The sequence below is a fragment of the Macaca mulatta genome, chromosome 11 (genome assembly GCF_049350105.2).
Source record: "Macaca mulatta isolate MMU2019108-1 chromosome 11, T2T-MMU8v2.0, whole genome shotgun sequence".
Taxonomy (NCBI): Eukaryota; Metazoa; Chordata; class Mammalia; order Primates; family Cercopithecidae; genus Macaca; species Macaca mulatta.
Window position 1 is genome coordinate 79,171,506 of NC_133416.1, and position 13,649 is coordinate 79,185,154.

At 38.8% G+C, this 13,649-nt stretch overlaps 1 protein-coding gene across 1 annotated transcript in view; it reads left to right on the top strand.

Annotated features, from left to right (window-relative positions):
• TPH2 (tryptophan hydroxylase 2) overlaps nt 1-13,240 on the top strand; it is a 90,939-nt gene extending 77,699 nt beyond the window's left edge. The window contains 3 exon segments of the mRNA NM_001039946.1: nt 4,025-4,120; nt 12,806-12,939; nt 13,066-13,240. Of these exon segments, the coding sequence (NP_001035035.1) occupies nt 4,025-4,120; nt 12,806-12,939; nt 13,066-13,240 (405 nt within the window).
• Nucleotides 13,241-13,649: the final 409 nt, after the last annotated feature.

Sequence of the window (13,649 nt, forward strand, 5' to 3'; positions counted from 1 at the left end):
TTAATTCCTACCTTAGACTAGAATGGTTTGCTAAATCTATGTGAAGACAGTGTCTATGGCACAGCAGATTTTTTCAGAGGCTCTCTTAGTGTGTTTTGGTTTAGATCATAAATGTGACCATGAATTATGTATGCATTGATTTAGCATAAAAAAATTAAACATGTGCTTAATAGGCTGACCCAAATGCTCCTGTAGCTGGCTCTGAATGTGTATTTTGGATGCTTTTGAATTTGACAGCACATTTTTTCCACAAGCTCTTCTATATTCAATGTTAAGGCTCCAAGGATTTCATGCCAGGTGTTGTAAGTGCAATATAAATTAGGAAAATCAGCCAAAGGCACACTAAGAAGATATTGTGACATTCTAGATTTCCTCCATTTTAGATTTTTATTTCTCCATTATTTGGTTGTGAAGGAAAATTATGCATCTATTAATTTTTTTATCTAGAAACTTTAAAATGTGACAGATGTTGATGTCAAGCTCCTTAAAATCCTGAGCTCTAGAGCTCTTAAATGTCACCGTCTAGACTGCTCTTGGGCAAATCACTTCATCTTCCTCAACTTGAATTTTCCTTTTGGTAAAATAGGAGAGCTGAACGTCCAGGATACTTCCAAGCCTTTGTTCTGTATTCTATGACTGTATGATTACTTCCCTTAATTGCATCCAGAATTATGCAAATTTTTTGGAGGATATACTTGAAGACTGTATTTTAGCTTTTCAACATGTATTTACATTTTTTATCTTGGTTCTTCTCCTAAGGGCTCTGTGATATTTACTTCTCCCAACTCCCTGCCATCCTTAGCCCAAGTCATACTCCTGTTCACTCACCACTCGTGTGCCACTGCCTTCTAGCTGGTCTGTTTCCACTCACTGTTGCTCCCCTACAATCTATTTTCCATGCAGTACCTCCATGACCTTTTGAAAGCTAAGTTAGTACATATCTTTCACATGCCTAAAACCCTCCAGCAACTTCCCATTGCTCTTGGAAATAAAAACCTATTCCTGCCTCAGGGTCTTTACACTTGCTGTCCTCTCTTCTAGGAACATCATTTTCTCTATATCCTTGCACAACTGCCTTTTAAATTTCTTAATGAAAAGCTACTTTTAAAGCTGTTTGCAGCTTAAACATTACCCCTTCACAGAAACTATCTCTGACCCTTTTTCTAAAATAGTCACATTCCCTGCTTAATATTTGACATATTATATGGTTTTGTTATATATATAGAATTTATTCCGCCTGACATTATCTGGCTATTGATTTTTGTTTTTGTTATTGCCTGTCTCATCCCAGTAGCATATATGCTTCATGGGATCACAGGCTTTGTTGCCTTGTTCATTGCATATCCTTAGTGTCTAGGGCAGAGCCTGGCATGTAATAGTTGCTCAAGAAGTATTTGTAGAGTAGGTGAATGAATGGATGGATGGATATCACAGAATAGATGAATGAATGGATGGATCGATGTCACAGGCAGGAAAACTACAACCCTGAGATCGGAGTCACATAGCTAATTAGAAGCAGAACTCAGACTAGAACTTGGATCCCTTTGTGTGTTCCTTTCTTCCAGGTCATTCTGCCACATGCCAGTTTAACTTAGACATCATTAATTCATTCACCATTTATTTATTAACCCAGTGCTTATTGAGCTCTTGTTATCTTTCACACACTAGTCTAGATCAGTTGTTCTCAACCAAGGATGATGTTGCTCTCCTGGGAACATTTGCCAATGTCTGCAGACATTTTTGGTTATTACAAAGGGGGTGGGGATGATACTGGCACCTAGTTAGTAGAGGCCAGAGATGCTGCTAAACATCCTACAATGTACAGGACAGACTCCCACAACAATTATGTAGCCTAAAATGTCAATAGTGCTGACTTTGGAAAACCTTGTCCTAAATGAACAGAGATACCTGCTTTTGTGGAGTTTATAGTCTAGTGTGGAGGGATAGATGATAAGCAGCACATATCATGCATACAGAAATTGCAGTCTATGTCAAAAAGTGGTTCATAGAAAGAATGAAAAGGTGGAACAGAGTAAGGAGGAGTGCTGGTAGGTGCTGTAGGTTGTGGTAGAGGGTGGGAAGGGCTGTTATTTTATCTTATTTTTGAGATGCAGTTTCGCTCTTGTTGCCCAGGCTGGAGTGCAATGGCACGAACTCAGCTCACTGCAACTTCTGCCTCTCGGGTTCAAGTGATTCTCCTGCCTCAATCTCCTGAGAAGCTATGACTGTATGATTACTTCCCTTAATTGCATCCAGAATTATGCAAAAATTTTGGAGGATATGCTTGAAGGCTTTTTACAGGCACACCACCATGCCCAGCTAATTTTTGTATTTTTAGTAGAGACGGGGTTTCACCATATTGCCCAGGCTGGTCTTGAACTCCTGACCTCAGGTAATCTGATTGCTTTGGCCTCCCAAAGTGCTGGGATTACAGGAGTGAGCCACCACGCCCGTCCTAGGGCTGTAATTTTAGCCTCTTTGGAAGGTAAATCAGGAAAAAGAATTTACTTCTGGAGGTTAAGCTCCATGACCTGGAAATGATCAGTCCTTTGGGTACAGCCCAGTGCTGCAGAGCTTTGGATAATTCAACTTCAGAGATCACCCTCACATCAAAAAAATATATAACCTTCCTGAACCAAGGGACATCTTAGCCTCCAAATAAAAATAGAGCAAACTGCCATGTGCTGGAAATAATTATTATTTTCTGCCCCTTTTCAGGAGTGTTTAAATTCTCTTTCTTAACACCTTCAGTGCTCTATCATCACTAATGCAGGACAGTGTTAATTTGATGGAATTTTTATTGCTTGTTGTCAGCATCTCACTTTTCTTTCAGAGCAAAAATAGTGTGAGTTCAGCCTCTCTCAACAGCACTGCGAGATTTTTTTTTTTTTTTTTTCTCATTGTGCAGAGATTCCTCTGTCTGTTTAGGTTGATTTCCTAAACCCAACAGAACCAATTTAAGATACTAATGTCCTGGGGAAGTTGTAGTAGTTGACGCTGATAAAACTTGGGCTAAGAAAGTGTGTGTGTGTGTGTGTGTGTGTGTGTATAACAACCGCCCCGCTGCTTTCCAATTTATATTAGATCAACTTACAGTTTTTTTTGACTTCATGATGGTGTGACAGTGACATGCATTCAGTAGAAACCATACTTCAAATTTGGAATTTTGATGTTTTCAACACTTTATTATGAAATAGGCTTTGTGTTGGATGATTTTGCTCAACTGTAGACTAATGTAAGTGTTCTGAGCACTGTTAAGGTAGGCTAGGCTAAGCTGGTCTGTTCAGCAGGTTAGATGTATTAAATGCATTTTCAACTTAGGATATTATTTTCAACTTACTGGGTTTATTGAAATATAAACCTATTGTAAGTCGAGGAGCACATACCTACACAAATACATATATAAAGCTACACATGCATATACACATGCAAACATAGATATACATTTAAGATTTTACTAAAAAATTACACTAAAATTGTGGTTTCGGTAATTTGGTGTCATATAGAGGTACTTGCTTTCTTGGTTGCTCTCTTGTTTCTTTACCAAGCACTGGCACCAACAAATGTTTGTTGAATTGATAAGCAAACTGCCAAAAGCAGTTAGCGATTACTGGATTCCAACTTATTTTTCCACATTTGCATAAACTGATTTATGTCACTGAAACACAATTTGGTAAATATATAGCATATTGTTATGGAGGTATCATTGTGATATATTTATTCATTTCTGTATCTGTGTTTTTTGTTTTTAAAATGATTGCAGGGGATATAATTTGACTCATAGGGCTTCTGAATTCAGGGAGCATAAGACTTTTAGTAGTTAATACTTTTTAAAAACACATTCAACCTAGGGAGAGAATATTAAGCAAGAGAATAGATTTCAATAAATGTTCTCAATTTAAATGTATTTAAATTGATAATATTGAAGAAATTATGCACAGCACAGCATTTAGTTTTGGGTGCCATTTTATCTTATCAAATAACTCATTGACCAGTTCACTGGATATGTATTCTTTTTTTTTAGTGCTATTTCTTCACAATCGAGTTTGGTCTTTGCAAGCAAGAAGGGCAACTGCGGGCATATGGAGCAGGACTCCTTTCCTCCATTGGAGAATTAAAGGTATGAAGCTGTGAATGAAAATACCCTTCCCATGCAAACTGGTTCAAGGTCAGAGAAAATATTGATTTGTTTGTCTGAGCATTCCTACTCACAGATACTCCATAAATATTTAACATAGAGGGTTTGGCACCTCAGATGTGGGTGCTGACCTCACTTTTTGCACTTCTGAAAATGGGTCATGCCTTTCTGGGTTTGTAGTGTGACTCAAATGGATGAGCAGCCATTTGTACAAATCAACAGCAATGAAAAATGTATGCCCAAATCTTGGGTAACAAATGGCTGGCCTAAATTTAGTGCTGAAAAGTGGGCCGTGAGCTAGCAGTGATCCTACTGATTGAAGTTCACTTGTGAGCGTGGCTTGGCTCCTCTGATTTCCAACACCTCCCTGGCTCCTTTGGACTCCTCAGCATCTACTTCCTAAAGGGGAGTTTGATGTTATTTCAGCTTCTTCAAAATTAATGTGCATTAAAACATGTGTGGACATAAACAATTTGGAGAAATAAACCAAATAAGTATATTATCAGAGAGGTATCTATTATGTGTAATGATGCCTAAAGAATGTCATTTTTTTGGTTTTAAAATACAATAAAATGGTCATTTTTTCCAGAAATGTTGAGACCTGGAATATTCTGATAATTTAAATATTCTTGCCATTTAAACCATGGGGGGCTAGCAAGTTTTGGTGAATTTTAAATGCAGTGTGATATACAATCTAGAATAGTACTGAAAATAATTGAACCTTTCTTTGACTATTCAGACTAAGGTCAGGATTGTGGATCATTCTTATTTTGAGCATTGATTATCCTTATGTAATATAAATGGGAAGTATATAGTTATTGATACTTTTTGGCCATTTGCATTATTGAGAGATGCAAAGTAATTATAGTTTTATTGAGTCTGGTTATTTGATGACTTCATTCATTCTTCAAACATTTGGTTGAACACCTAGTGCCATGTACTATGGCAGTCACTGGGGATAAAAAGACAAGTAATAAGGATGAAGAATAAGAAGAAAGGCCAGGTGCATTGGCTCATGCTTGTAATCTCAGCACTTTGGGAGGCTGAGGCAGGCAGATCACCTGAGGTCAGGAGTTCAAGATCACCCTGGCCAACACAGTGAAACTACACCTCTACAAAAATGCAACAATTAGCTAGGCATGATGGTGGGTACCTGTAATCCCAGCTACTCAGGAGGCTGAGGCAAGAGAATCACTTGAACCCGGGAGGCGGAGGTTGCAGTGAGCCGAGATCACGCCACTGCACTCCAGCCTGGGAACAGAGGAGACTCTGTCTGAAAAAAAAAAAAAAAAAAAAAAAAGAAAATAATGATAACAGTCAGAACAAGCATTTAAATGGACAATATTTCTGGTGCTTTGGACGTATTAACCCATGTAATGCTCATAAGAACCCAATGAGATAAGGGATATTTTTATCACAGATGAGAAAACTGAGGCATAAAGACATTAGGGAACTTGCCTAAGATCACACAGTTAATAAGTGCTGAGCTGGGCTCAAATCCCAGCCATCTAGGCTCTAGGATCTGAGCTCCTAACCACTAGGCTGCACTCCCTGGGACCCCTGCCATCAGAGAGTTTACCGTACACTTTAGTGCAAGAGATAAACAACCAACCACATAATACAAAGAGTGTGACAATGCAAGAAATGTGCCTGGCTCATATTAGGCCATTCCTGAGAAGCCTTCCTGTCAAGGACCCTGCTGTCCATGGTGATTCTTGAGGGATGGAAAGGGTAAACAAGGAAAGGATGGGGTACACAGATCTGTCAGTGGAGGGCCACGTGTGGACCCTCAAGATTCTAGTTGAAGTCTGGTCCATTGAAAGAACTGTCTGGAGTTCACTGGAATACAGGATAGTAATATTCAACCTAACAAAAACTTGATGACCTGATGTAATGTGGTAATTTTTTTAAAAACTAAATTCTCAACAAAGAATCTATTTGCTGTTAATCTTAGTGCAGTGGGCAAAGCCCACAGCAACAGCGTGATGTCATATCCCCATAAGACTATGCACTCTATAGAGTGTTTCTTGATTTCCCTGAATAATAGAGTCAGAAAATGATGTAGTTCTTGAGCTGTGTCTATTTACATCCTCCTCAGACGGTTTATAAGTTGCACCAGAAACAAAGGAAACAGATCTCTCTCATGGCCCTGACTTTCCGCAGGGTCTTCTGGTCTGGTTAATGAGGCATGTGTGGGCAGCATTAGGATGAATCTGTTGTTTTTGTTCCTACCAGTGTGGACAGAATCATCTGGAAATGGAAATCAGCCAGAAATACGTACCAAGAAGGGCATTGTTCACAGAGTACCTTCTTGCTCTGGTCCATTACCTCCAATCATTAGCGTTCTTCCATTCTCAAATTTCAATACCTCAACATCCTTATGATTGCTATGACTGGACCATTTTTACAGTTCAGAAATACTTTCCATGTGAAATAGCTTCTGATTTTTCACAGAGAATATGTAATACAAGATGCTTTCCCTAGCACCTCTTCCCCCACATTCTCCTTGCCCTGCTTGTGAAGGTACCCAGAGCCCTCTCAAAGCATTTCTGAGAACTTTTAACCTTTATTTGAATGAAAAAATGATAGTCCTGGACCCATGTAGGGATAACTTTATAAATAACGTTATCATTATTCCTGTGTAAACAAGCTTACAGTTTTGAGTGCAGTTACCTTTTGCAGTAAAATATTTTATGCTGTTCCAACTGCAGCCCAGATGTAAGTCCCAGCTACTGGAGGGTTTTGGTGTCATCTTTATAACTTTTTAGGTGGAGTTGCTGGAGGTTTTGGTGTCATCTTTATAACTTTTACATAAGTATCCACAATCACCTTCTCTTCTTAAACAGAACACATTCTACACTTTGTGCTATAAGGGGCTAAATTTTCCTGAGGCATAGATGTTGCTCTTTAGAGCTGGCCAAGTACTTCCACGTGGTTTATCTATAGTTCAGATAACTTTCATTTTTTCCTCTTTTTTTTGGACAATAGAAACTTATTCTTTTTGAAGATAGAAACAAAATAAATATGGAAAAGCTTGTAAAAGTTAGCATAAATCTTATAACCATAAACACCACCTTTTCCCCCACAGCAGTGGTTGCCCCTCTTTTATTCTAATGATCTATTCTGTGGTGTACTTACAGGAATACCAAAAAGTGCATTTGGGTGGGGCTTTTCCATACCTTTCATCACTGTGGAGAACAATTAACAATGAGCTGAGTCACCTGGAACACTGACTTTAAAGAAAAGTTTGAAAGTAGGATAATTGCTTTACCCATAGTCTAACTTGTGTCTTTCACACTTTTTCTCTTTATCCTGAGTTGATCTAACTATATGTCTATCATTTTTGATTTATTATTTGCTTGCTTATTCATTTATTTTGTTCAACAAACACAAAATTGATGGTCCAAGATTTCAAGAACTTGGAATGTAGTAGGGAAATTCTAAGAAAGTGATGATATGGATCTTTGTTGAGTCCAATTCTCTTAGAGAAGTGACAGTAAAGTTTTTTCACTTTAGGTGGTGAGGAAATGATTGCTAGTCAATGAATTGGCTGAGTCTTATATCAAAAAGCTAACCCATCTCAAAAGCAAAAGGCAATTTCTACTTTTTCATGAGTAAGGGTAAGGTCTAGATATTTATATCTTTTAGGCCAGAGATTAGATTTTTTTTTTTTTTTTGCAAGTAGCCTTAACATCCACCCCATAGTAGTTGCTGACATATTACATATAAATACATCTATTTTGCTCTTTGAGTTTTGAAAAAGCTGATGGTTTAAACAAATTTACTTATGATTTTTTGGCTTTAGTTTTAGGATATCTTGCATGGCAAATTTATTGTGTTGCCTTGATATAGCTATTAATCAGCATTCTCAGAATAGCTTTATATTTAATACAAGCAATTTGTATTTATTACCACTTGCAGCAACTCTGGGAGGTGGTCAGAATTACTGCTAGTCTGTATAGGAGAGGCCCAAGGGCTTTGCAGGTTCTCTGGTGTCATCTGTTTGGTCAGTGGTGTGACTAGAGTAAGGACTTGCTGCTCCTGAGCTCTCACACATTTACCTTGTTCAGATGGCTTTCGAGTCCCTTCCTCCTGCTCTTTCTTCTCATGAAGTTGGTAGTGCTGTTGGTAATGACAGAGTAAATGCTGGATGTTGGGAGCTGGAAACTGTGTCTTTGGTTTTTGTGGAACGATTGCTTGAAGATGGAGGTTGTTCCCTTGGCCCTGCAGCTTATTCAAATTGGTGTAGCCTAATTGCCAATTTAAAAAAGTGTAATGCATCATTGCCTAATTTGGCAATGGGGATATAGATGTCACATTGTGCTTATTTGGCAGGATAAGCCTTTGAGGGAGGCTCAAAAATATTATATAGACACAATGCATTTATACATATATGTATGTATTTGTTGTTCTTTTGATGTGGGAAGAGATGATTGTGGTGTGAGTGTAGAGTGTTTGCAAATTCTTATTCAGAATCTAGGGCCCAAACTATTCACAAACCTGACTTCATACTTGAGGTTTTTTTTTTCAACTTTAACCAGTCCTAATATAGATAGTGAGGATCACAGGGTTTGCGTCTAGAATAGTTGAGATAATAACTGTCATTGCAAAAGCAGGTGTCTGGGAAGGAAGATTTTAAACTGATGAACCCAGGGCAGGCACTATCATAGTCTAGGACCTGAGAGCCTCAGATCTGGGGCCATTTCATTCTCTATGGGTTTCAGACCCCTGAGGGAGGAGGGCTGCACAAATGGTGGAAGGTTTGGCTGAACATATTTGTACACAAAGCATCATTGCTGGACTGAATTAGTGATGATAACTAAATATACTGAGCACTTCCCGTGCCAGGCACTTTGCATCCATTATCTCTTTTAATTTTGACCACAACCCCAGGTTATAGATATGACTATTAGTATTTCCATTTTCCAGATGAATACTCAAATAGGCTTACAGAGGTAAAGTAATTTGCCCAAGGACACGTAGTTAGGTAGAGATGGAGTCAGATTTACACCTCAATTCTTAACCATAAAGACCTGTATTCTTAACCATAAAGACCTGTATTTTTAACTACCTTATAGTATTGTCTACTAATAGTTGGATTCTGGGAAATTTTTTATATTGAAAAGAAATTTTTATATTAAAAAAACTGGAATGGCAAATAAGTCTTAACTTGTGCACCGAAGTCAATTAATTGGTAGTAACCGCCTCTGTGGAGAAGGGTGGGAAGTCCATCCCCAGGCCCAGTGGGAAGGGCTGCTATGGTCAATTTATTGTGGCTCGTGTGGAGGGAGGTAAAGGTAGTATGAGTGCTGTATACTTGCGGTCTGTTAAAATTACATTTCAAGAAGAGTCTTAGAATTCATCTAGGTCAATCTTTTCAGTTTATCAAAGATAAAGCTGCTGCCCAACATGGGGTAGTTTCACTCATTTGATATTATACGTCTAGCCTCTGGAGACAGCTACATTTAGAACCCAGGTCTCCTGGTTCCCAGCCCTGTGCCCTTGTCTCTAGCACTATGGGTAAATCCAAAATAGTCCTTTTAGAGAGTGTTCTGAGGAGAGAAGGTGACTCTCAAGCATTCCTGTACTTTAAAAATGGCTTCAAAGTAAAAGATTGTCAACCAGATTCTGTCAGCATTATAAAGCTTCTCTCTGCAGGAAGTTGTATTAATTCTTGCAAACTTCAGGATATCAGACTGCTACCATTTCAAGACGGAATCACTGCAGAGTTCCCTGGGGACATCAAGTAGTTTGGTTCAATGTTTACAGAGAATCCACTCTGGACATAGAGAAGAGGGTACAATAGCTGCTCCCCAAAACTGAGGGGCTTAGAGTGAGACCTGGATAGAAACTGAGAAGCAAACTCAGTTGGACTTCTGCATTGGGCAATAGAAGGTGGAATCAAAGACATGGATGCTATTTTATACCTCTTGGGACACACTGTAATATTCAGAGATAGGAGATTTCGTGGGCTGCATGGATGTTCCTGGAACTCAGCACACAGTCAGCTCATGGTCAGGTAAATGAGGCCATTTATATGGGTGATCATCACTTCATTTGTTGGCTTCATTCACTGGCTGCTCCCCCAACTCCAGGTTCTTGTCATCTCCAGGCTAATCCATGGGTACCATTATTACCCCCGTATTCATTAACAGCCAAACAGCAGCACTGGTCCCATACTCCTTGGGTGGAAAGGTCTCCAGCAGGTAACCAGCATATCACATGCATAGCAGGCTCCTGAGGATAGTCTGCATTTTTGAGAACTTAAGACAATTAACTTCCAGTTTTTCCTTTAAATATTGCATTGGCCAAGTGTGATCTATATTGCCAAATGGTCTGTCTCAGATTACACACGTGTGAACCCACTGTTTTTTCTTGAAATCTGGGGCAGAGTGTCCTATGCTCTGGGCCTTTTCTTGATCTACTTTAATCCTTTTTAGCTGTTAAAATGACTAAATAAGTATCTGGATATCCAGTGGAATTGTCACAAAATGATTTTTTTTTCCAAAACCACACTGATTTCAGTCTCTGTCGTTGCATACACACCTCTGGAGGCATCCTCTATACATAGTGACTGCTAAGGTTGCTAATGTCTTATAGAAGCAATGGAGACACAAACAGATGAGTTTCACTTCTTTCTTGTGCTTGTCCTTGACCCAGTGAAATGTCTTTAGCTTAGCAAGGATGTCCCAAGGGAGCCATGGCTTTAATGTTCTTACAGCCTGTTCTGCTACCACTCTGGCCATGCCCCTGAACGCAGGGATGAGAGAGTAGAAAGATTGAACACATTGAGCCAGCCACTGTCCTTCTTTCCATATGTACTGATGGATGAATGGACTATTAGAACAACATAGTACATTAATTGTAACCAGAGTGTATGGATGCAAAGAAAGCTAATTTGAATTCTGAAAATCACGGCAAGCCAATAGGAAGCCAATTTTTGCAGAGAAGCAACAGCTTTCATAAAGGGACATTTTGTTTCTTGAAACTGCGAATTTGTTTCTAAAATTGTGGACAGAATTATTGGTCATGTGGAACCAAAATCCCTTGATGTTCACTGCCCTGCGTTGAATCTAGCACAAATGCATTTGCAAGTGTAGTGACCTTCTGCTTATAATGAAGTTGTTCTGTGGGCCAAAAAAAATGAGTTCACACTGAGAGGCCCTCTGCATTCTGTGATTCATATGTGCATTTATCTGGACAACGGAACTTTGCAGGAAAGCAAATCACATGCAGGGTGCCCTTTCTCTTACATGTCAGTCTTTTGGTTCTCAATTGCATTTTCAAACTTAGGGAACCACAGACTTCTTCATGGAGGGCTATAAATCATTCCATGCATTTTGAAATTGTTGGAGGAATGCACCAAGAATATTGAACAGGAAAGGGTTTTCAGAACTTCTCCAGGGAACCTTAGCTGTTAGACACTGAGAAGGTAGAAAAGCACAATGGGTAGAATCCAGAGGCTGGCATAGAGATTGTCTTCAAAATCTTCCAGACCTGGGCTAAAGTTACTCAGACCTGGACTGAAGCCCCAGTTTTCCAACTCTCAGTTCGCGGCAGTTTCTGCTACTCCATTTTTTTTTCTCTCTGCTTCTCTCTCCCAACTAATTTCCCCCTTAAATTAAGAAAAAGAATCAAGAGGAGTATTTCTCAAAATATAGTTCACAACCACTTATGTCAGAGTCACCTTGGATTCCTTTAAAATGAAGATTTCTGGGTTTCATCGAGACCTGCCAAATGAAATTGAGACCCTGGATATCTGCATTTTCATAAGCTCCTCAGTGATTCTTATGCACATTGCGTTTTTAGAACCATCAATCTAGGGTCTATAAATAGCCAGGCGGCACATGGCAGGAAATGACCACTAACTTTTAACATCACTGAATTTATCTTGAGAATATAGTCATTCATTGTTCCCTGCTGTTCTTAGTGCCAGTCATGTAGTGAGCTGAACGGAGCTAATGATGGTTCAAAGAGTAATTACACCAGCTTTCCTGTTTTTCTAATACCTGCTCTTGGCATAACTCTAACTATTAGTATGAGCTCCTTTTCTCCTCAACTGGCAATATGTATCTGCTGTATATTGCTCTGCTGTAGTTGCTGGAAGGTAAATGAATGCTTTGTAAGTATCCTCAAATATACAGGCCCATTCCAGACTCTGTTGATACACAGTACCTGGCCTCAAAATATCCTGCAATGAGTCAACAAATAGTTTAGTCAGAGCCTCAATTACCTCTCCACGCAGATAATTATTACTTCTGCCATTTAAGTGAAATTTTAGTACATTGCTTATAGCAATAAATTTAGGAGCATATTTATGCTGTCCCTGATTCTACTCATAGCATATATTTAAAATCCCATTTCTGTGGGGGTATAGCTCTGAACTGTCCTTCAGTATGAATTTGGCTGGTAATAAATTACATAATACCATAATCTCATTTTCTCCCACAGTACCTAGTACACTTAAAAAAACAAAACAAACAAACAAACAAAATCCTCGTGTCCAATTTACCCTGCACACAGGAGAGTTCTATATTTCATGACAGGCTAGTCACTGAGCAGCTCTGTAGGATTACCAAGCTATCAAATGTGTTGTAAAAATGTGATGTCACGGCACTTTGGAAGTCTCATTACAGAGTTTAACGGGTTTTGTGGTATATTTTGCAGCATGCCCTTTCTGACAAGGCATGTGTGAAAGCCTTTGACCCAAAGACAACTTGCTTACAGGAATGCCTTATCACCACCTTCCAGGAAGCCTACTTTGTTTCAGAAAGTTTTGAAGAAGCCAAAGAAAAGATGAGGTAAACTTTTTTCTCCTACCTAGAGAAAATAACTCTTTATTTTTCTGTCTCTATTCCTTCCTTTTGTCTATCTCTTGTACAAATGAGGGTTGATCACATCTCTTTCTATTTCTGTTTATTCTGCAGGGACTTTGCAAAGTCAATTACCCGTCCCTTCTCAGTATACTTCAATCCCTACACGCAGAGTATTGAAATTCTGAAAGACACCAGAAGTATTGAAAATGTGGTGCAGGACCTTCGCAGCGACTTGAACACAGTGTGTGATGCCTTAAACAAAATGAACCAATATCTGGGGATTTGATGCCTGGAACCAATGTTGTTGCCAGCATGATCTTTTTGCGGCTTAGCAGCAATTCCGTCAGTGTCATATAACACAAATAACCTTCTGTGTCATGGCTTGGCTAATAAGCATACAATTCTGTATATCTATACCATCTTGTAACTCACTGTGTTAATATCTAAAACACCATAAGAAACCCAATGGCAGATAACCACTCATTGTATGAAAGAATGTAATATGTTTAAATGTCTTAAAAAGATTTGACATTCCTGCTTAGTCTCCTTAACCAAACTGCATCTACTTAAAATTTGTAAACAAATAGCCCTCTTACGAGTCTAACTTAAGCCCTTTTCTTTTTCAGATCTAAGCCTTTCCTCTGTGTTCGTTAGGTAAAATGAAAAAAGCAGTAAAGCTATTTCCATTTTCAACA